Raw genomic sequence first — 22,001 nt, 5'->3', positions numbered from 1 at the left:
TAAACAAATAAATAATATATGCTCAGGTTTGTTTTCTTCCAAAGAGAAGTTTTATTGAACCAGATCCTTAGATGCTTGGATTACGGATGGATATGTGAGCTACCCTCTGACCTTATCGTGCTTGCATTGTTTTGTAAGAGCAACGTCTCGCTCGGGAGATTATGCTCCAGAATATGCTGCGTGCGTGTGTTTTCAAGGCGTATTTTACACACAGATGTAGTTAAAGAGGATCAGATTCAGATAGAATACAGAGGAATTAAGAGGAGGAGCAGGAGAGTGGGAGGAAGGGGAGGCAGGGACACTGGGTCATGGAGGCTGGGGCTGGTCCGACAGCTGCTGCACCGAGAGTTTATCTGATTAAATCTGACCATCTCCGCTGTGGGAGGGTGGGACCCAATTAAATTATGGCGCAAACACAGACTCACTCACAGACACACGCGTTAGAAAACACACAGCTCACCTTGAGCTACGTTAACAAAATGAGCTGGGGGGGGAGAGTTAAGACATGAATAAATTGCATTTATTCAGAAAGCTTCATTACTTGCAAGCAATTTATACTTTTGATATATAAATACACCTAGACATTTTAATGCAGTCTTTAAAGAGACAATTCCTTTTTTTTCTTCACTGTTTTGTGTTAAATCACACCGTAGCTTTTCAAGAATTTCTTGAATTCTTTGTGGTGTTTCTTGAAATACATGTGATACAAGTGGCCTTCATCCACAGTAGACAGGAAACGTGTTGAGAGGAGAGAAGGGATGAAGACGTGCAGGAAAAGCCACTAGATTGGTATTAGAACCATAGAAAGTAATTCTTGAAGGAGATACTGGTTGGATACCTGCACATAATTATTTGAAGAGATGGCAGTTTCAGGCTTCTTAAACGTCTGCAAGGATAAACCAGACTTGTTGACGTCCACGGTTTACTTCCTGTTCCCTTGTTTGACGTAACAATTTAACTCAAACGTTGTGAGTTAACCTTCCAGAAACGTACAAAGTCATCACCTCATCACCTCGGTTTTAGGGTATTGTGTAAAGCCATGGTGGTCTTATTTAATGTAAACATATGCATTTGAAGAAAAATAATTACATATTCTGCCCCTCATCGTTCAGGTACCTATCAAATAGAAATCCTTTTGGTAACTTTAGCTGAACTAAAGCAGAAAAGTTGAATCAGATTTATGCAGAAAGTGAGGTTATAGTTTTTTTTGTTTGTTTGTTTTTGTCATGGTTTTTTTTGCACATTGTATTTAAATATCTAGTTTCATGGTCAGGACACAATTCAAGATAGCTGTTGCACACCATTTGTCTCCATATTAATAGTGCGTGCTGCTTTCTTCCAGTGTGGTTGTTACAGGTACTGATGTTTGGAAGAGCAGTAATACCTCAGCTTGCCAGTTTCCTCCTCTTCAGGGAACCTTTAACAAATGGAGTCAGACAGATGAAAATCTAACCTATTTAATACCGTGACACACGCCGCAGCCCTTTAAACACCAACATTCATAAAAGTAACACACTGACATGATTTTAATGCAGCCTCCTCTCATGAATTGTCAAGACACAGACAAGGGACAGTGTTGAGTGTTTGATGTCGGCAGTGGATCCTTCAGCTGCTGCAGTGAGCAAAGTCAAATCCTTTTTGTGGACTGTGCCGGTGCTGCTTGGGGGATGCTTGATCACAGACGTATCTGGGGAGTTTAAGTCCTTCTCAGGACCTTGGGCTCCCTGTTATGTTCCATGACCTGTTTTTGCCATGTGAGTTGAGGACTTACCAGGCTCTGGCAGAAAGTTTCCATCTGACGCTGAGGTTGCTCTGCAGCAATGTTGAGAGTTTCTCATTTTCAGTGAAGTTAGCCTCTTCTTTAAGTGGTTTTATTCCTGCAGCTGTTTAGTGTTTCTTGTGTTTTTAAGCCTATAAGCACAAAGTTAGGGCCAGAAGTTTGTTATATATTTAATAATGCACTCAGACTGTTGTTTTTTTTTTTCTTCCAATGGATGGAGTAGCACTATGATAAAACATCCAACTTTACTGATTTAAAAAAAAAGATATGGGTTTACAACCTTTAATCATTATGATCAAAGTTATACTGCAAGGGTCAAATATCTACAGACATCCCCAATAATGTCTGGATATCCTTACCAGATTATGGTTTTTGTAACCATCAAAAAGCTTTTGTCGTGATTTTAGCTGAATATTTAACCACAAACTTTCATTATTGTTCAGGAAAAGCCTTTCATGACACATAATTTTCCCTGCCTTCTCTGTTATAAAACAAAATGCTATTAAAAGATTTTGTGGCCTCAATTTCACTCTTACAATATACTGTACCTGTCATCACTGTGGGGGCAAATAGTAAAAGTTTAGCCTCCCCTGATTCTACAACTTTTCTCCAGAGGACATTTGGTTTGTCCTTGTGAAAATCTCCAGCCCGATGGCATTGATTTTAAAGCAGATGCCTTTTCCCAATTGCCGCTCTCTCAATAATCAGTTTTCCCTTCCCTTGCCATGTGTTGTCAACATGAAGAAAGTTCTTTAAATTGTATTACTTGCTTGAGGCGCACCTGATTCACCACGACTCATCTTTTAGACAGTGGATGTCGCCGCAGATAAAATCTACAATTAGTAGAAGAAGAATCTATAGAGGAAGAGCATTTCCAATACAACTCTAACTACAAAGCTTGACATTTTAAGTAGAAATCTATCTACATTTAGTATAGCCTCTATGTTAATATTTAACCCAAAACAAATGTGCTTTCAGAGCGTAACTCTCTGCTTTTCCTGTTTAACAAGTGCATGCATGGTGAGACATCCTTCATGAGCACAGAAACATCAGCTGTAAACTGTTCCTTGGTGATGTGATGGGAAACTCGTCACTGCTTCCAGTTTCTATCAGGTTTTAGCCTTCATGGTTCTTGGGTTGTTGCTAAACATCCTAAGTTCAGTAGTTTAGGTTTTATCCCAGATCATGACAAAGTGATGCATCCAAACACATGCTCACATACAATAGCTCGAATCAAATGATCCAACAAATCTCCAGTTATTTAGAAATTCTTCTTTTAATAAGTTTTCTGATTTCAGATTTTATATCGTTGATAGCATTGTTTTCTTTTAGGACTGGTGCAGTCAGACGTTTACCTTAAGTTATAATTGAACTAACTTGAATATTTAGTTCATTAATAACTAAATATTATTGAACTAAATCATTTTGAACTCCCATCAGAGTTCAAAATGATTACTTTTTACTGCCATAATTCATGCTCCATTTAGCTCTGCAGCTCTATTCCGCCTTCATAAAAATAATAATCTTGTGTCTGAGCTTGAAGTGTAATTGCATGTCTGTGATGTTTTGTTCTTTGATATGGCTTATTTATACGTACAACAGTTATGTACAACTGCGCAATTTTATGATTCAACTCTATCTGTTACAGCTGGATATAAATCACTTGTATGAAGGATTTCAGTCTATACAGTGGCTATAAAAATGATTCCCTCCTTTCAATGTTTTACTAATTTGACTGATTAGTAAAGCATCAAACATCACATTCACTATATTTTGAAGATTTCACTTCAAGATATAGTGAAATCTTGAAGGACAATTTGCTTTTGTCTGCAAGAAAATGACATCAGTTTAAAAACAACAAGATGGATGTTCTGCAGTGGCCTAGTCAAAGGCTCAATCTCATAGAGAATTTGTTGACAGAGTTGACTCTGTGCTTACTTATGCAATCAGATATTTTATATTTAATACTTTAATATTTACTATTTAGTAAAAATCACTTTTCACTTTGACATTTTTGATCATGATTTATATGTAAAAGCATTAAAAAGAGTCCAACATCCAAGGGAGTTAATGCCTATTATAGCCCCTGTATTGAGCTCCTGTATGAGCGCATACTATTTAGACTTTTTTAGTCAGAGTTTTATTTTCTTTATTAAAAAATTTTATTCCCCCGAAATCTATGCTGTTGCATTAAATTCTGGAACACTTTGTCACATATTTTCTTTCACTTGCTGCAGCCCAGCCCCCCATCCTGAACTATGGCCCAGGGCAAGCAAACCACGTTCACAGCAATTATATAAAACCAGAATCCTAATTTCTATTATCAAATTTGATTCTGTTCCCAATTTATTCAATTATTGGCTAACACGGACCCCATCTCTGCTCTGCAGGCCTCCCTGCAGGCATTGCTGACGCGACCAAAGCCGTTGCAATCTCCCACCTTTCACTCCCTCTGTGGCTGCGTTTGACAGAAACATTTGCAGTTGTTTGGGGAATTTAAATGGAGGTGCACGGTTCAGGAAACACCCCACGTGTTGGAACCAGCCAGAGAGCTGAGTCTTTGCTGCGGGGAGATTTTTCCACTCTGTCAGCCACAGTGATATCCGCAGCTCCTCCATCCTCCTTCCCGAATCAATGCGAGTGCAGCCATGTTTCCGCTGATGCCATGTGTGCACTACTTCATAAAAATATGTGGGATGCCAGCTTAACAGGGAGGTTTGTGCCTGACTTCAAATGCTTCAGTAAAGTAATCATGATGTTCAGAGTTCACAGTGTAATTCAGTGCAATTTTCAGAATCCTTCGCCGCAAAATGTAAGCAACTAGATTTCTCTGTTACTTTAAGTGCTGGCCTTGGGTAAATACACATAGAAGTGATTTTCTGACCGCATAGCAACCTCATGTTGAGCTGTTAGAGATTTTTGAGTTGCAACGATATTCACTGTTTGAAATTTGAACACATTTACTCATGTTCCCATCAAGACCTTCATTGTGTGGTTTCATTTATGTTTAGTCCCACTCCAACCCTCTTAAATAAAATCCGTTGCAACAAGTCACTTCATCAAAAAATAAAGTCCATGTGCGTGTAGTTAAATCTTAGTATAGATAAGAACAAATTTGAACCTTGTTGGCCTACAAGCAAAATGTTGCATGTTGTAGAAAGCCAACATTACCCATCACACTGAACGCATCACCACAGGAAAAGATGGTGTTGGCAGCATCATGGAGGCTTTCTGTAACATGTAAACTGGTCAGAGTTGATGGGACAATACAAGGAGCTAACTACAGGAGAGTGCTGAAAGAAATCGTTTTCAAGGCTACACAAGGCTTTAAACTTGATTTAGAGTTTACCTTTCCGCAGGTCAGCAACCTTTAAAATGCACCCTTCGAGTGATTGGTTTATTTAAAAGTGTTATGTGATGAAGTCCAGAAATAAATCCTGTTGAGATGGTGTTGTAAAAATACAAATTCATGGTCATGAACTCCAACTCTGAGTTATTTTGAGGAGAATGAACAAAGATTCCCGTCTCTGATTGTCCAAAAAAGTGGTTTGATGAAATACTGACGAAGGAGGTGAATGCAAATGTCTGCCACACATTTCAGATTCTTATTGGTAAGAAACTTTGAAAACCATTTGTCATTTTACAACTGTGCCCTACGTAATAGCAATTTGATAAGAACACATTGACATTTGTGGTTGTAATGTGACAAAATTAGAAAAAAGAACTTAGGTGTGATGTTATTTCCATGTAATTTTGTCAAAAGAAGCAGATATATAGTGGACGTGGTTCCATTGTCAGATCACTCTGACTTCTCTCATCAGAACATTCTGTGTTTTTGAGCAGCCACCAATTTTTGCTCTTCTTTTTGGAGCTCAGTGAGAAAAACCCAGAACTGCAAAGCAGCATGTTTTGGGTTTTTTTTCTCCTTAAGATGAAGTGACATTTACGCTGAGTTTAACTCATTTTGCCCTCAGCCACAATTGCTCTAGGTGTGAATCAGGAAAATTACAAGTCATCTGTTTTTGATGCTAAGTGAGCGGGCCAACCAAACCAGCGGCGGCTCACCTCCTTCCTGCCTGCTTTAGTCTTCCTCCCACCCTCCTCCTCTTCCTCCTTCAGCCTTCCTGCTGAGTCAAGAAGGAACTCACCGCCTGGTGGAAGATGAATCCAGCTCAAAATAGAGTCTTAGCTCTTTTCATATCCTCTGTTTTTTGCTGCCACGTTGAGTGAGCGTTTGCGGTTGGAAACGCTCACACAAAATGTATCCGCGCAGTCACGGGAACAAAGTTACACTGAGCTCCTGTCACACACTTCTCCCTCCCAGTCTGTGTCTAGCGAGTCATTTTTTATTTATGTCAGGATCTTTACAGGATACAAAAATAATAGAGATCGTATCTGGATAACTGTCCTGACATGAAAAGAAACTTTGCTTCCAAATGTAATTCTTGAAATTAATTATCAACAAACCAACCATCATTGCTGCTCATCCTTTGATAGGATGAGCAGCAATGATTTTCTATACTCTAAATAAAGAGGAAAAAAAAAAAAACATTTGATGTGCAAATCTTTTGGGTAGAAATTCAAGCTCCCATAAAACCCATATGAACAAATATAGTTTGGTTTTCCTGTAGCTGATTTCACAGTTGTTGTTTTTTTCTCCACTGAACAAAATCATAAGACATATCTGAAATTTTTGCTAAATATATATATATATATATATATATATATATATATATATATACAGTACAGACCAAAAGTTTGGACACACCTTTCTAATTCAATGGATTTTCTTTATTTTCATGACTATTTATAAGGCAAGAAATCCCACTTATTAACCTGACAGGGCAGGTTGACCTATGAAGTGAAAACCATTTCAGGTGACGACCTCTTGAAGCTCATCAAGAAAATGCAGAGTGTGAGCAAAGCAGTAATCACAGCAAAAGGTTGCTACTTTGAAGAAACTAGAATATTAGGGGTATTTTCAGTTGTTTTACACTTTTTTGTTTAGTGCATATTTCCACATGTTATTCATAGTTTTGATGCCTTCAGTGTGAATCTACAATGTCAATAGTCATGAAAATAAAGGAACCTCATTGAATTAAAAGGTGTGTCCAAACTTTTGGTCTGTACTGTATATATATATAGATATATATATATATATATATATATATATATAATATATATATATATATATATATATATATATATATATCTATATATATATATATATATATAGATATACTGTATATCTACTGTATATATATATATATATATTATATATATATTATATATATACTATATATACACATATATATAGTATACTATATACTATAATATATATATATATATAATATATATATATATATTATATATATATATATATATATATATCTATATATATATACTATCACAGTAATATAGTATATATATATATATATATATATATATATATATATATATATATATATATATATATATATCTTTCTGGAGTTAGTCATTTAACACTAACTAACACAAACTAGCTGTTAGAGCTTCAATATTAACTCTCCCAAAGTATTTTTTTAACTTCATAAGAGTTATTTGTTGCTAATATTAAATAGGTATTTATCTGCTTCTCTTGTCTATAGTGGGAAGTAAATATGCTCCTGAAGTTTGATGGATTCTCTTTTTGTCTTCCTCTTTTCCTCTGATGTCTCCTTTTTCCCAGCACTCCACAGGGTTTTCTCCATCTCTTATTTAGCTCTGATTGAATCCGTCTCTTCTCCCACCTTCTGCCTGTATCCAGCTCACAATATTTCTCCACCCAAACCTTTCTCCCTTCATCCTTTTCTTCCTCTCCCTCTTAATTCTCAGGAGCGTCCCTGACCCCATTCATTCATCCCTCTTCAAGACGGTGACTCTGCTTTCAGCAATTACTCTACATGCTCCGCTCTTTCCAACATCCCATCTCTGTGTTTTCATCCGTTTTCACATCAGCCCCCCACCCCTAGGCCTATTTTTTTTTCTTTCCATCACTCTCCTCCCTCTTTTGTCTTGATCCAACCTATCACCCAGGGGAAGTGATTGACAAGCAAGTAGGGCTCTTCCAAGGGGAGATTGTGATTGGTGAGGGAGATGAAAAGGAGAAAGCCTTCTGGACTGCGCTGCAAAAACGTTCTTTGAAATTTATCGCATCCTTTTTTGGAAGGTTTCTTCACGTCAGCCATGCTTGTAGTGGCTACTTTGAACTCTGCTTTTGTTCTCCGTGTTTGCTCTGGCGGCCAAAAAGACTTTGAGGAATTTGGAGAACCAAACCGAGCAGTGAAATGAGTGAAGAAAAACTATGGAAAAACGAAGAACAGGAAGTGGTTAATTAAGCTAAAAATAGCTTCACAAAGCAAGTTTTTACCTTTTTCCCTCCACAACTTCATTCCCCCCCACTGACTTCAGTAAATGTTAATGTGAAGCAACTACAAGGACTAAAATTAATTTCAAGGACAAAACCTCGTCTTTACAAAGGTTTAAAAACATCAACAATGTCCCTTTTTAAGTTTTCTTTTTCTTTCAAAATTGGTAGATACTAAAAACCTGGCAGTCTGGTTTTGATCTGTAACCCAGATGAAATACGACAGAAGCTGTTAAAACTCAGGATAATGTGCGTCCCTGCAGCCTTTTCTCAATCATATGAGTTGCACAGATGATTATATATTGTAGACTCAATGGTGCACAAAACACCAGCAGGGGGGGAAAAAATCCTCCATGTTGCATAAAACGTTTCTACTTGTAACCAGGTTGTCAGGAAACTAGATTTCTGTCCATATTTAGATGCCCATTTACAATTTATGATTTAGCAGGTGCAAATGGAAAAAATAAACAAATAATAAAGGAAAAAATGACTTTCCCCTAATTAACTATCAATCTTAGATTTTCACTCAGGTAGCACTTTATTAATTCTAGCAAGAATGAGAACAGCAAAGCAAACATGTGTGACAAGCCTGGTGTCTGTTCAGTCTGAATCTGCTCTGACTAGACAGAGAGTCACTACCTACTTATTCAAGTCTCATCACAGAGGTTTCCCACAGGATGTCTGGGAAGCAACTTTTCTGTCAGGCAGCTTTGAAACTCTTATTTGGGATGACTTAACCGTGAGCGCAGGGGAGCGCTCCATCCTCATCTTACGTGTTTCTCTTGGGATCTGTGAACCTTCCTTAAGTTCCAGCAGGGTGAAAATACAATGAACCGCACAAAAAAAAAAACCCAACACATCTGGTCATTCAAGCAATTAAAGAGAAGAAATTTTCTAAAATTCCTCTCCCAGTAGGTTACAAAGATCTCTGTCTGGACCTAAAGTGTTTGATTTATGATACAGTTTGCTTTTTACACACCAAGCTCAATGACTAGTTGTGGGAAATTATAGATTATACTGACTGCAAGGTATCTAATGAAAATGTGGATTAGCAAAGAAATGCAAAACACAAAAGTAAAAATTGTTTACCAATCTCTCTGTGATTGTAGCTAAACAAAAAACCACAGTCCATCCTGTTTGGGCTTCAGCTTTTTCTTTCTTTACTTTTTGTTGTGTTTGTTTTGTAGTGTATCCAGCTGAGTTCAGGGTTTGAGGGTCATGCATTTAAAAATGCCTGTCTCAATACCGCCACCGTGTGGTGGGAACGGCTCATGGCTTACAAAATTACATCATGTCTTTACAAGGTTTCTCATTCAGACTGACCTGTGCTTCCTGTCTGACCCAACTTATCACATTCTCACTGAGGTAAATTCACTGTGGAAACTGTACAAATGCATGAGATTTAAATACAGTAATGTAAAAGTATATGTATATTATACAGAGTAGGTGCTTTGTTTTCTGACCCATAACTTATAGCTAACAAATCTGCTCTTTTGAATCGCTACTGCTCCTAAAAATATCCAGACACTCTGACTGAAACATATACTTACTCCCAGATAATTCTCCAAATGGAAAAAGTCTAACACACACACACACACACACGCACATGATGCTCCTGAACACACTCCCTCTGGGACTTAAACCCACCTGTTCCCAGCTTCTTCAGCCAGAGAAGAAGCTGGGAACAGCTTCTTGGGTTATAGCTGCTGAGGACCTGAGTAGCTGCTCCTATATTTGGATGCGCATTAATCGAATGCATGCGTAGTAATGTATGCTGCACATAATCACATGAGAGATTAATGTTCAGGTCTCAGGTCCGTAATTCTGATAACGACTGGCCGCTCAGTGGGCAATCACTCCAGCCTGGTTTGGTGCTTCTCGAGGCTTTCTGTCAATGATTTGTAGTTGAAAGCAGGCTGCATTGTGTGTTTGATTTGGTGAACTGTGTCACCTGCAGCAGAGACAGATACAGCTGGCAGCTCATTACTGGAGGTCAGGTTGAAGCAGGCCTCATTAAGCTGCTCTGTGGAGAGCTGTCCACATTGGCCGTTTGGCTCTGCTTGGTCTTTGAATATCTGCGCGTCGCCTTCAAATCTCAGAGGTGGCTCGTTATCACGTCCCTGGGAAAACCTCAGAGCAGCACAGCATGCGAGAATAACGTCAAAATGGGCTTGGCTCTTTGTATAAAGCTCACACAGTTGTTAGTCCTGGTAAGGGCCAGTGATCGGTTAAAACATTTGAACTTTCTCAGTAAAGAAAGAGTTTTGTCTGTTTTTGTTCTACTAATGACCTCAAGCCAATATGTAGAAACAGATGATTATTTATAAATTAACACTTTTTTTTTTTAAATCTGGTGTGTCACTCCATACACTGCCACCTTCTGGATGTAAATGGAAATGTCCACAGCTACACAAATTTTAGAAAAAAAAAAGACTAATATAACTGTCAAAAAGATTTTAAGGATTCATTTTATGTTGTGATAAAATTATAACGATTGAGCATATGTCCATTTTTGTGCATTTTTCTTGCATCACTGGCTATGTTTTATCAAGCACTTTGATTATATTGTTCTTGGAAATATTTAAACAGACTTGTTTTCATATTTATTAACATTTGCGTTAAGATATGGGGTTTTGTTACGAAAACAACACTTGTTCTAACATTCTACTGTGTGAGTTACAGTGAAATCCTTTAAATTTAATTATACTGAGACATATTACATTGCAGTAGTGGACGTTTGTGATAGGCATTGTCTGTATATGTCATGTAAATGTAGATATACTGGATCAGGCTTGTCCAGTGTGAGGCCCATTTAAAGTCTAAATCCATGTTATCCACCAGAGTAGACCTGAAAGAAGCCTCTTTAAAATGTTTAATTATTTTTCTTTCCTAAAGTTTTAACAATTAGGACATACATCCTGAGTAAGCTCAGAATTCATGCATGGAGGATCCAAAATAACACACAACCCCCACTCTGCCCTCTGATTCAGTCCTCTTAATTGCTCAGGATTAATGATTCCACCACATATTTGCACTACAGCATTTCCATGCTGATTATTATTCATATTAAATGCCACATCTGGTGACTAAAAAACACATTTCATGTATTATTGACCTGAGCTAATTTAAAACACTCTGTGCCCAAGGATCATCACAGATATAAACCTATAGTGTTCAATTACCTTCTTCGTTCCATAAAAATGTCCAGTAATTGACTGAATCCTCGATCTAAGCACACGCTAATTGATGCCTGCGACCCTAAACGTGGTAAAACTCATATTTCCATTATTATTAGTAAAGAGTCAGCTGACATTGCTTGAGCTTTAATTAAACAGTCAATTATTCTTGTAATTACCTTTAGTGCGACTGTTACGTCTGCAAAACAAAGACTGTGATTTTTTTTCTAGTTTATCAAAATGTTGTCTTCACTCATTTTTAGTCTAAGCAAAGGAAATTCAAACACATTATGTCTTCAAGTAGCAAAGGGCATGTGAATCTACTCTAAAGTCAATTTCAAATCCTAAGAGAAAAAAAAGGCATTCAGGAAGACTAGAGATCCACTAATCAGAAAGACCAGCTCCTTAGACTTAGAGATAAAAAGATGATGGAGGATTAATAAGCTCTTCCTCACAGGATGTAGATCTGTGTTGTTTGTTGACATTTGTTGGATCTGCTTGTTTGCATGCGGGGATTTATCATTCAAAGCATCAACAGTGTGTCCATCTGTCTCCCCAAGCCTGAGGGAGGCAACCACTCTGAGAACGTCTGCCTCTGCTGTGTTACTCTGCAAAGTGGGGAAAAAAAAAATAGAGAGGAAACAGGCCAGACAGATGTGCATAGGCAGATGTTCGGTAGTATTACCCATAATCATATAGATAAATATACTAACGTTTGAGAAATTTTCAAGATGGTGGATTGTTTGAAGCGAACAGTTTGTTGTTCTTTGCAGAGTGTAGCGTAAGAGTGTAGAGTGTGAAATAAAAACAGGAAAAATCTTCATTTACGCATGTCCTCTGCTTTAATACTGTTGCAATTACAGTGGCAAATAAAATTGTCTCACCGTTTCTTGGCAAACAAAAGTCTACAAAACAGAAGTACCACACATCTCCATGGGTCAAAATAAAGAAATCATCTTTAAAATGTGAGTTTTTTGTGTTTGACATTTGTTCACAAAACACCAGTTTAGTTTCATTTTGAAATGTACGCTAGATGTAAAAAAAAAAAAAACTGATAAAATAATCAGTTTAATACAGAATTAAAAAGCAGTTCAGCCATTAAGTCTCCCCTTCCCAAATCCATAAATAAGACTTTCATGTATAAATTTCATGCTATGTCTTATATTTTCTAACTTTGTGGCACGACGACCTAATATCTGCTCGGGTTTTTGTCAATAACTTACTCCACAATATAATACTAACGGCTGTGATTTATCCAGCAGGATAGATGAGATTTAATGGGGATTTACGTGATACCTTCAGGAACACATCTAGATTAAGACTTGTGTGCATAACATACACAATGTACAGATATCTATTTTAGTTTTTAATAATCAACAATAAATATATCTATGGCATGAACAAATACACAGACGAACAGGAATCAGTAAACCTCAGTTAGGCGTAGAGAAGTGGAGGTGATTTAAAGAGGCGAGACATGAATGCAATTTGGACCAACAGAGAAAAAAAAAGGTTTAGTTTTACAGAAACCAGTTTACTTTAACAAGCTTCTTTAACCTCAATGAGAGTTATCATCAACTTCTGCCACAAAGTTGCATTTTAATTTTCTTAGTTTTTTAGATTGGGGAAAAAAAATAGCTGCAATTCTCCTAAAACTGAGCTTTGAAAGTTTTTTTCTTCCTCCCTTATCGTCGTCCTCCCCGGGTTTTGGCAGGGAGAGAAACTTGGTCCTGATCCAGCCTTGTGCATTATAGCTCCAATTGCTCTGTAAATTGTAAATAGCTTGGTTCTCACAGGAGCAGCTTGCTTTACTTGCGTACATCATGCTACCACTAGCTGCAGGACATCATGGCTCATAGAATGTTTTTCCTCAACTAAATAATCTTAATGAAGGGTTAGATTTCTGTCATCTTTCCAGTTTGATCTTACATTAGTATGCTATAGGTGAACTCTTCTTACAGCTTTTCTAAGCCAGTGGTGCTAATAAATACATGCACTGTGTAAATGCAGAGTGCTCTATATACTCACCACTTTCAAAAACGGCATCAACCTGAAGTAAGAGTCAGTTTGACTCGGCGTTTCTTTAAAGCTACAGTTTTAACAACCAGTTTCATTGGCATCAACTTCAAACGTAAGACTTTAAATACATCCGGTTCACATAGATAAATAAAACAGGTGAGCTTTTGTTGTGACTAAACTTAGGCTGTTTATTCTGATTTAGACTTTTATTCTATAGTAAATTAGAAAAATGTAAAATCATCCATCAATATCAAGGTTCAGGTTCAAAATTGATCAAATTTATCCTAAAATACGCAAAATTCATCTGATTCAAGTTAATGTTGGTCAAAACGCATACACAGAGACATTAAGGCAGGTTTTAGAGCTAAATCTGTCGACTGGTAAATTCATAGTACTCCGTTTTTGGCACAAACATCAAACTATATCTGTTTGGTTCAGTGTGTTTTTGAGTCAGATCACACGGTATCTGTCAGTAGTGCTGTTCTGAGAACAAGTTCAGAAATCAAAAGCCCGATTCTGGTGTCCCGGTTCTGGTCCTAGATGTGCTGATGGAAAAAGGTACAGGAATACTTTGATATTTTTGATTGATCTCCAGATGGACGGAGAGAAAAAAAAAAATCAAGCTTTCCTAATACGCACGAGAATCGACTGAGTCGGAATGAAATGGATGAGTCATACTGACATCCATACCCATCATCAGAGTCAAAACGCCAAATTATTCCTGTCAAAACTCTGCAACTGAGCAACTATCTTACGGTGACATTTATAAAATAATCAGTTCCAGTAAGTCCACCAACACTGACGGGCAGAAATCCTACAAGTATCTGTAACACTGAGTCTCTCAGCTGGATACACGACATACAGGCAAGAGTTTAGGAAAGAAGGCGGATTGGGTGAAGCAAAGTGTGAAGGATGATGGTGTAATGTTGAGGCTATAGCTGCCTGATGGGGGGGAGGTTAAGGGTCTCCAGAGCTCTGTGGTACAACTCTCTCAGGGCTCTTAGCAGATGGAGACGACAAAACATCTGGTTGAACAGGTGAGGCAATGGTTCCTGGAAACAAGAGATAACAATTACAGAGAGCATTTATATATGTTTGTGGTAAATACATATATAAATAGCAATGCATATGCCTAATTGAGCAAACAAGTCATAAACACATGAGAACCGCATTGGATAAACATAGATTGTTTGCAAAATGACGTTTTTGTCCCGTTTTGTCACATCACAACCACAAATGTCCATTTTATGTGTACAAAGTTGTTTAGTTGGAGGACAATTTTTTTTTAAAATTTTTAATACCTTCCATGAAACTTTGAGGATAATGACTAAATCACATTAAAGTTTCTGGTTGCAATTAGGCCTGTCACAATAACATATTTTGCTGGACGATAAATTGTCCCAGAACTTATTGCGATAAACGATGATATTGTTGTTTTGAGACCATTTTCAAGTGTACATAATAGTAATAATGGCATAATAATGCAAGAACACATTCTCAAAATCAATAAACGTTCAATTCTAATGATCATTTAAACAACGGAACTGGGAGGCATTTGAAATATCCAAAATAAATAAACAACAAATGAATTATGAATCTGTAAACAAATTCGTCTTTCAAAAAAAGGGATAGTTGAGACCAAAGCACATGACTGAAGATCTGTTTTTTTTTTAGAAAGAGAGAGAAAAGAGAAAATCGATAAATCAAGCAAATGAGTTTCTTTTCATTTATCGTGTGATTAATTGATTTATTGTTTATTGTGAGAGGCCTAATTGCAATTTGACAAAATGTGGAAAAGTTCAGTGGGCCGAAGTACATTCGCAAGCGACTCTGAGAAGAACAAAGATGGTCGGCAACTTGAATTGATTTTAAAATAAGCTGCAGTTTCATCCGATCAAAACACAGAAAATCCCATGAGCGCGTCCTCACCCCCAGCACATGGACTCTATTGTAGTACGAGCTGAAGTCTTTACTGAGCGAGACGAGAAATTTACAGATCTGGAGGGACACAAGCAAGGAAGTTACATTAAAATCTTCCAACAGTCCTGAGTTATCGGACAACAACGATGGCTCATCAATCGGGCGTACCTGTTCGGTTTTAATGTTCGCTCTGGCTCCTCCTCCTTCACAATCTAATGATTGTCCAGATTGGTCGAGAAGCTCCGAGAAAGGAATAAGGTAATTGAAGAGCAAAAGCCACTCACCCTGTAGGGGGTGGGGGTGAGGGGAGGAAAAGCAGCGTTTAGAGTTGAATTGTTTTTGCAGTGGTAGGCAGACTTCAAACACCAACAAAAACAACAATGAAATGTAAAGAAATTAGGGAAAAACATGGAATGGTACCTCTTCTTTGAGAGCAGAGAAGTCCAACTGGGACCCATCAGGGATTTCTGGGTACAGACCTGCAGACAGATGGTGGAAAGCCTCTCATGTTGCACTAATGTCTTTCAGTCTTAACACTTCAACCAGAGCAGGAATGCATATATACACACGAGTGTGTGTTAAGCCGTGCAACAACAATGACCCCCGCATAAAAGCTGATGATTCTCCTTTTATTTTGTGGTTGTTTTCATTATTTTCCTTTATTATACAACTGGAAGCCACACAGTAATCTATACCTAATAATCAATCATTTTGGCTCCCAGTTTTGGCAAACACTAAATCTAATTTCCAAATCTCAATTAACATTGATTTCAGCCAAAACCAGAAGTTTTACTCCGTTATTCAGAAATTCAAGCGCTCAGTTTTCTCTTATAATAATAATTTTATTGCAAAATGTTTACATTACAAATGCCAGTTATTGGGTTAAACTAAAAAAAACACAACAGGGCGAGATCTCCCAATTGGTAAAGCACTGCAAAGATTAGTGGCGGTTATTAGTGAATAAAAATCAAAATGCACTAAAGATATGTTTGGAAGTAATACTTTAATAATGATCCCTCTCTAGTGTTATATAAAACAACAAAAAAAAATAATTGGCATTAAGATATTGTCTAGTTAAGATTGCTAACATCACTTTTAGCATTCATTTGTTCATCAAACAGTGAACACTGAGGTACATCCGAGGGTTAGAAAAGTTTGAGACCGACTGAAAACAAGTAAATAGGAAGTGAATGTTACTACCATTACCAAAGTATCTACTTAGAAATTCCTTTATAAAACACAATCCATGACATGCTGTCACTTAACTGTAAATGTGTGTTCTGTATTGGCATCTAACAGCTCTCAAGGTTCAATAAATACAACAAATAAATGTTACTAATGTTATATTCTGGGAAAATTAGAGGGTCAGCTGGCTGCTCGTTTGCAAGCAGTTCATCAGAACTGAAAGGCGTCAGCGGGTCTCACCTTTCTCCACTCCTCTCTCGTAGCTGTCGAACAGAGTGTGCAATCTGGCGCAGTTATACATCACAAACACGCCTCCTCTTGGCCCTTTGGTAGACACACCCCCTTCCCTCTGGACGTCCAGCGTCACCTGGACACACGGACCTCGATCATGCTCACTACATTCTTTCAAAATTCCCTCAGCCTGAAGGAACTGATTCTAGTTAAAAGACGTGTTTGACACCATGAAGCAGCGGAAAAGTGAGTTTATTTAAGCGATGTAGGCATCTTTACGAACATATAATCTTTGCGCATGTGCGTACAGAACCACCCGCATGACAAGTTCAGGCGTAAAGAGAGTTTTAACTCACAGGGCTTGTGTGAACTGTTGATAGCAGCTCAAATCTGACCGTGGCAGAGGTCATAACTTTGATGATGTCATCCCAGGTCTGACCTGCAACAGGGGTTCATTTGACTCATTTACACTTAACATACTGTATAGAACATCACTCCTGTTGCCCTTCAAAATATTTACACACACAGAGCACATACAGGAAGTGGCACAGGTAGTCATATTCTGCAAACTTTAAAAAAATGTTTATGGTTGTACGGTCACTAAATGTTAAAAGTACAGACTTTTGCAAAAGCAATTTGTTTAAGGAGCCAGACTCTTTAAAAATCAATACGCACCCTCTACTTTATCTCCATACTTCATCTCTGAAGCCTCCTTCATCTGACCTTTTCTCAGCCTGGATGAGAGGAAAACAGAAGCTACATTTACACCAAAGTCTGGGTTTAAAACATATGGCTACAACACTAACAGAAAAAAAAATCACTAGTCTTGCATTCAGTTATTGTAGAATTGTAATTTAGTAATTAATGTTAGTACTGAAGATAAAAAGCACATCTCTTCTTTTTCTGGTCTAAAACACAAAGGCAACAAATTTCTTCTGGTAAATTTGTTTTACAAATTTATCAGAAGAAAGTCTGGTAAGTTTATAAAACAGGTTATGAGATAAAAAGACTTAATAAATACAAACAGTAATGAATCTTACTGTAGGTACTGTGCAGCAGTGAGGTGAGAACCGGCGGTCTTCACAGGCCCACACACAAGATGTCTCTGCAGCCAGAAAGAGTAAAAGCAGGTTAAAAAAATATGAACATAATAAGTTGCACTGTTCTGTGTGTGTGGGGGGGTGTGTGTGGGTGTGTGTGTGTGTGTGTGAGAGCGAATGATGGTGGTTACCTGAGAGTGTGTCGCTCCACTGGCTCTCCACAGCACTGCTATCTGCTGCTGGCGAAACTCATCCTGACAAGAAGTCACATGTAGCACTGTTACCATGGTTTCCTGGGGGGGAAAAAAGAAGCCAGGAAGGACATTTTTCGTGAGAACAAAGAGGATACTGCAACATGTGGTACTTGTGTGCTTCAAAGTGTGTGTTTGTTTGTCTCACGGTGATGTCAGCCGTGGACAGATCCAGTTTTGCCAGGTGGGAAACACTGTCTCTGTGAACTAGAAATAAAAATAAAAAAAGAGAATCAAATTGCTGTTCAGCATCCATCTTCTCATCTTTTCTTATATTTGATTTCCTAAACCTAGTCAAAAACATCCAGCACATTTTGTAGCAAAAATGTATTTTTGAAAGCACTATACCTGGCTTTATTACAGGTACAGTGAATGAACTGTCACATGATAAAAACAAACTACAGGAGATATTTTTATAAGTTAAATATTTTTCTAAAATGAATATTTTCCGTGTGCAGCTGGACTCTAAAGTTGACCATAAGCGCTGTGCTCTATTATTCCCAAACATGGCGCGGAGCCTTATGGCAGACATCTCTACTTGTCATTTGTCTGTTCAACTGAGATTGAAGTATTGGAGTTTGTTCAGGTGGAACTGTACATATTTAAGTCATGCCGCCAGACTATTTTTAGGAACAGGAGACTTTTTTTCTACCAATACTTTAAAACGAAACATATTTGTTCAGATTTTTGGCATGCTAACCGAGTCCTGAAAACCTTAACAGGTTTTAACTGTTTTTGTCATTTCTCGGAGGATTGCAAGGTTTGACATCGGTGATCATTTGCTGGGGCGCCCCCTCTTGGGAAGATTGGCAACATTCTTATCTTTTTTGTTTACTCCTCAGAGTAAAATTGTGTGCTTAGATCCAGTAGAAAATATAAATTTTGGTATATGTGTGTGCTAGTGAAACAACAAACAGCTGAAACAATTCTTAACCCCAAATAAATATACCAAGCAAAACCCCATCTACTGGGTAAATACAAGCAGAAAATGGCCATTCATATTCAAAACACAAGTCATCTAACCAGTTAATATTCAAAATTCACATTTACATCTTCATTGCCTACAACAAATCAATATTTGAAGCTTCATTATAAAACCAGGATTTTGAGAAGTCTCTCAGTCAACTAAGACACACATTTAATAAAGCACATGTTCATAAATAATCTTTGTGCATTGGAGGAGGGGTACAGCATAGAAACTTAACGAGGGGTTTTTAAATAAATGCACAATTCTAAGACCCAGGCCTTACCTTTGCAGGTGCCAAGGGTGGGGTCATACCCTAGCAGCCCTTCCTCTTGGAAAACCCGCTTCAAATTAATTCGGAGCCCTCCTTCGTTCTCCTCCTCCGCAGCTTTTCTACCTCCTCCCCCGCTGGTCCTCCTGCCTCTCTCTGTTCCCCTTTCTCTGTACGGAGAGTTCTCTAGGGCTTTCTGGATCTTCTCCTCCCGCTCATCATTCGCGCAGTTAGCGGGAGCCGTCGGCCAATCAATGCTCAGAGCTTGGAAGAAGGTGGCGACGTCGCTGTCCTCCGGAAGAGTTGGGCAGAAGTACACTTCAAATCTGTGGGGAGGAAGAATTATCACGTCATTAAAATTTTTATCAATTAATGAAAAATAAAAATGGTCTGATCTTGTAATAAAACACCCTGTTACTCTTCTCTGTCATCTTAAAATTCCCTTCCGGACTCACCCTTGTCTCCTCAACAGTGCCCCCATGTGGTCAGCCAGCAGAACAGTTCTCAGCTGACCCAGGCTCAGCGTGTCAGGACTGGGTGTGTTGGGTTTAGGGTGCAGCGCAGGACAGTTGAGCACCACACAGCCCTCCCTCTGACTCGAGGGCTTTAGATACTCGGTGGTTCCGCCTACCAGGACAGCCCTGAAAGCTGCAACCCGGTCCACTCGCAGCCTCAAGCCCTCACCCATCACCTCACCACCCGCCACAGGAAGCACCCCACCGCCTCGGAGAGACAGGACTCGGGACATGACCGCCAGAGGAACCTGAGTGGAGACACACATAAAAGGAAACAGACTAGAAATAATCAAGTAGATGATACAACTACAACAGGCATGTGGAAACAGCTCAACAGCTTGTGCAGATTTGTGCCGCTCTCATTTTAAACATATTAAGAAATGTTTTCAGAGGTCACTAAAGGGCATTGACAAAAATCCAACAAATTTGGTGCCAATCAACTGTGAAACAAACATGTTGGCTGCACAAACATAACACGGTTAATTTATATCAGTTTCATTTGATGTTATTAGTATTTATATCAGTATGTGGTATGTGGCTGGCATGGGGCAGGTTGACCTCTTGTGACCTCTGGGGGAAAAAAAGAGTAATCCTAAAAAAACAAATAACTGCACAAATGAAATTTGTGCTAACACAGCACAGGTGATTGACACCATATTTTGTTTGATTTTGTAAAATGTCGAGCGGGTGGCTGAGCTTTGATGATGTCTGGAAGCATTTATTACTATCTTTATGACGGCAGCACAAGCTAAAACATTTTTACACAAACGTGTAAAAATGTCAATTAATAGAGAGAACTTTAAGAGACATGTTTCCACCTAAAAAGGTAAAGGTTGCTTTTATTTAGTAGTGTTTGTGTGAAGTTCTAGCCTGAGAAATGTATGTGCAGCCTCTGTTTCAGCAGCCAGCTGACCCACATTAGATTTGCAACTCGTGTGTAAATAATTACAGCTACAGGCTGGTAGTGTCTGCTCTCACACAACGGAGGGAAATCAATGGCTCATAGTCAATATATGGACTCTGGCAGTGCCATACATATTTAAATGTAGTTTATGGTTTGCCTTATTCCTTTACATAGTGAGCAAATGTAACTTTTTGGTAGCTTTTAACTACAGCCAGTTTTCTGGAGTCAGCCTACGTTTTCAGGTAGATAGTTCCGTCCTCTGTTTTTATTGGCTAACGTTCAAGTTGTCGAACACCTGAGTGGAAGCATTGATACGAACGAGGACTATATTGCTCAGCGGAAGAATAAAATGAGGATTTTTGGCGCATGAACTTTTACGTGTTAATTATCAGCAGATAAAGTGATGGTACGTCATAAGTGCAGTTGGCGTTAAAAATTTAGTTAGTACGCCTTCAGACAAGAAGCTTAAAGTTTCTATGTGCACAGCGAACGAGAATTTGAAGCGAGACACGATTACAGTACATTTGCATTTTATTTTAATTTTAATGGGTATAAGACTGACAGACCTGTCCGTCCGCATACAGCGTGTTGAGCATCGTGCTCGGGGACAAGAAGTCCCTGTTCCGCAGGTTTTTCGCGCTGCTCTCCTTGAACCAGAGCTTCTCCGGTTCGGGGAACATCCTGTCGCTTTCACCGCGGCCGGAGCCGTGGACGTGTTCACTCTTCCCTCGCAGTGCGGAGCTGAGCGCTCGCACTGTGGAGGTGATCCGCAGAGGTGAGAGCTCCTCGGTGTTCTCCATCCTCACCGCGGCTCTGACAGGTGAGCTAAGCTCGCTATCTGCTCATTCACTCTCCGTCCATGTCCGTCTCGGAACCGCTGACGTGTTGGTGCCGCTGATGGAAGTAGCGGTGGATGTTGCGGTGTTCTGGCCCGCTACTTGCTGGTCGATGTCAGATATTGGCTGTGTGTGGTTGGGAGGTCTGCGTTGGTTGTTTACTGTCAGCGGAACTACGTGAAAAGCATGTTTCTCCCGAGATACGTTTTTTGGTTGTACCTGTGTGGTGCCATCTAGTGGATTGCAGGAGTAAATGCAGCTTGTACTTCAAAATGTGACTTTCACAGTGCAGGTGTTGCCAGCCTGTTTTCTCTAACATTTGACATCAAATATCAATCTGTATCGCTAATATGCAACTGGATCTGTTTCATAAAGCGTTATGCTAGTAATAAACAATGACCCAAATTAAATAATTATGACATTGCTGTTTATATATTTGTGATTTTTTACCATTTTCTGTAGTTTCTTACGCAATGATGAGTCATTTATCTTAATTAAAATAGCTGTGAATGGTGCGTTTGATA

General features: G+C 38.6%; 1 protein-coding gene across 1 annotated transcript; it reads right to left on the bottom strand.

Moving 5' to 3' along the window:
* Window positions 1-12,160: 12,160 nt before the first annotated feature.
* dalrd3 (DALR anticodon binding domain containing 3) lies at window positions 12,161-21,686 on the bottom strand. The gene is made up of 13 exons (XM_028019828.1): window positions 21,208-21,686; window positions 19,678-19,985; window positions 19,238-19,548; window positions 18,136-18,194; window positions 17,928-18,029; window positions 17,737-17,801; window positions 17,372-17,430; window positions 17,053-17,135; window positions 16,706-16,832; window positions 15,701-15,759; window positions 15,449-15,565; window positions 15,290-15,358; window positions 12,161-14,412 (listed from the first exon to the last, which is right to left on the bottom strand). Exons 1-13 carry the CDS (start codon window positions 21,439-21,441, stop codon window positions 14,293-14,295), a joined length of 1,713 nt encoding a protein of 570 aa, XP_027875629.1. The 5' UTR covers window positions 21,442-21,686; the 3' UTR covers window positions 12,161-14,292.
* Window positions 21,687-22,001: the final 315 nt, after the last annotated feature.

Source organism: Xiphophorus couchianus, chromosome 1 (genome assembly GCF_001444195.1).
Source record: "Xiphophorus couchianus chromosome 1, X_couchianus-1.0, whole genome shotgun sequence".
Lineage (NCBI taxonomy): Eukaryota > Metazoa > Chordata > Actinopteri > Cyprinodontiformes > Poeciliidae > Xiphophorus > Xiphophorus couchianus.
The sequence above is the reverse complement of the archived record's forward strand: the minus strand, read 5'-3'. Positions and strand labels throughout refer to the sequence as shown.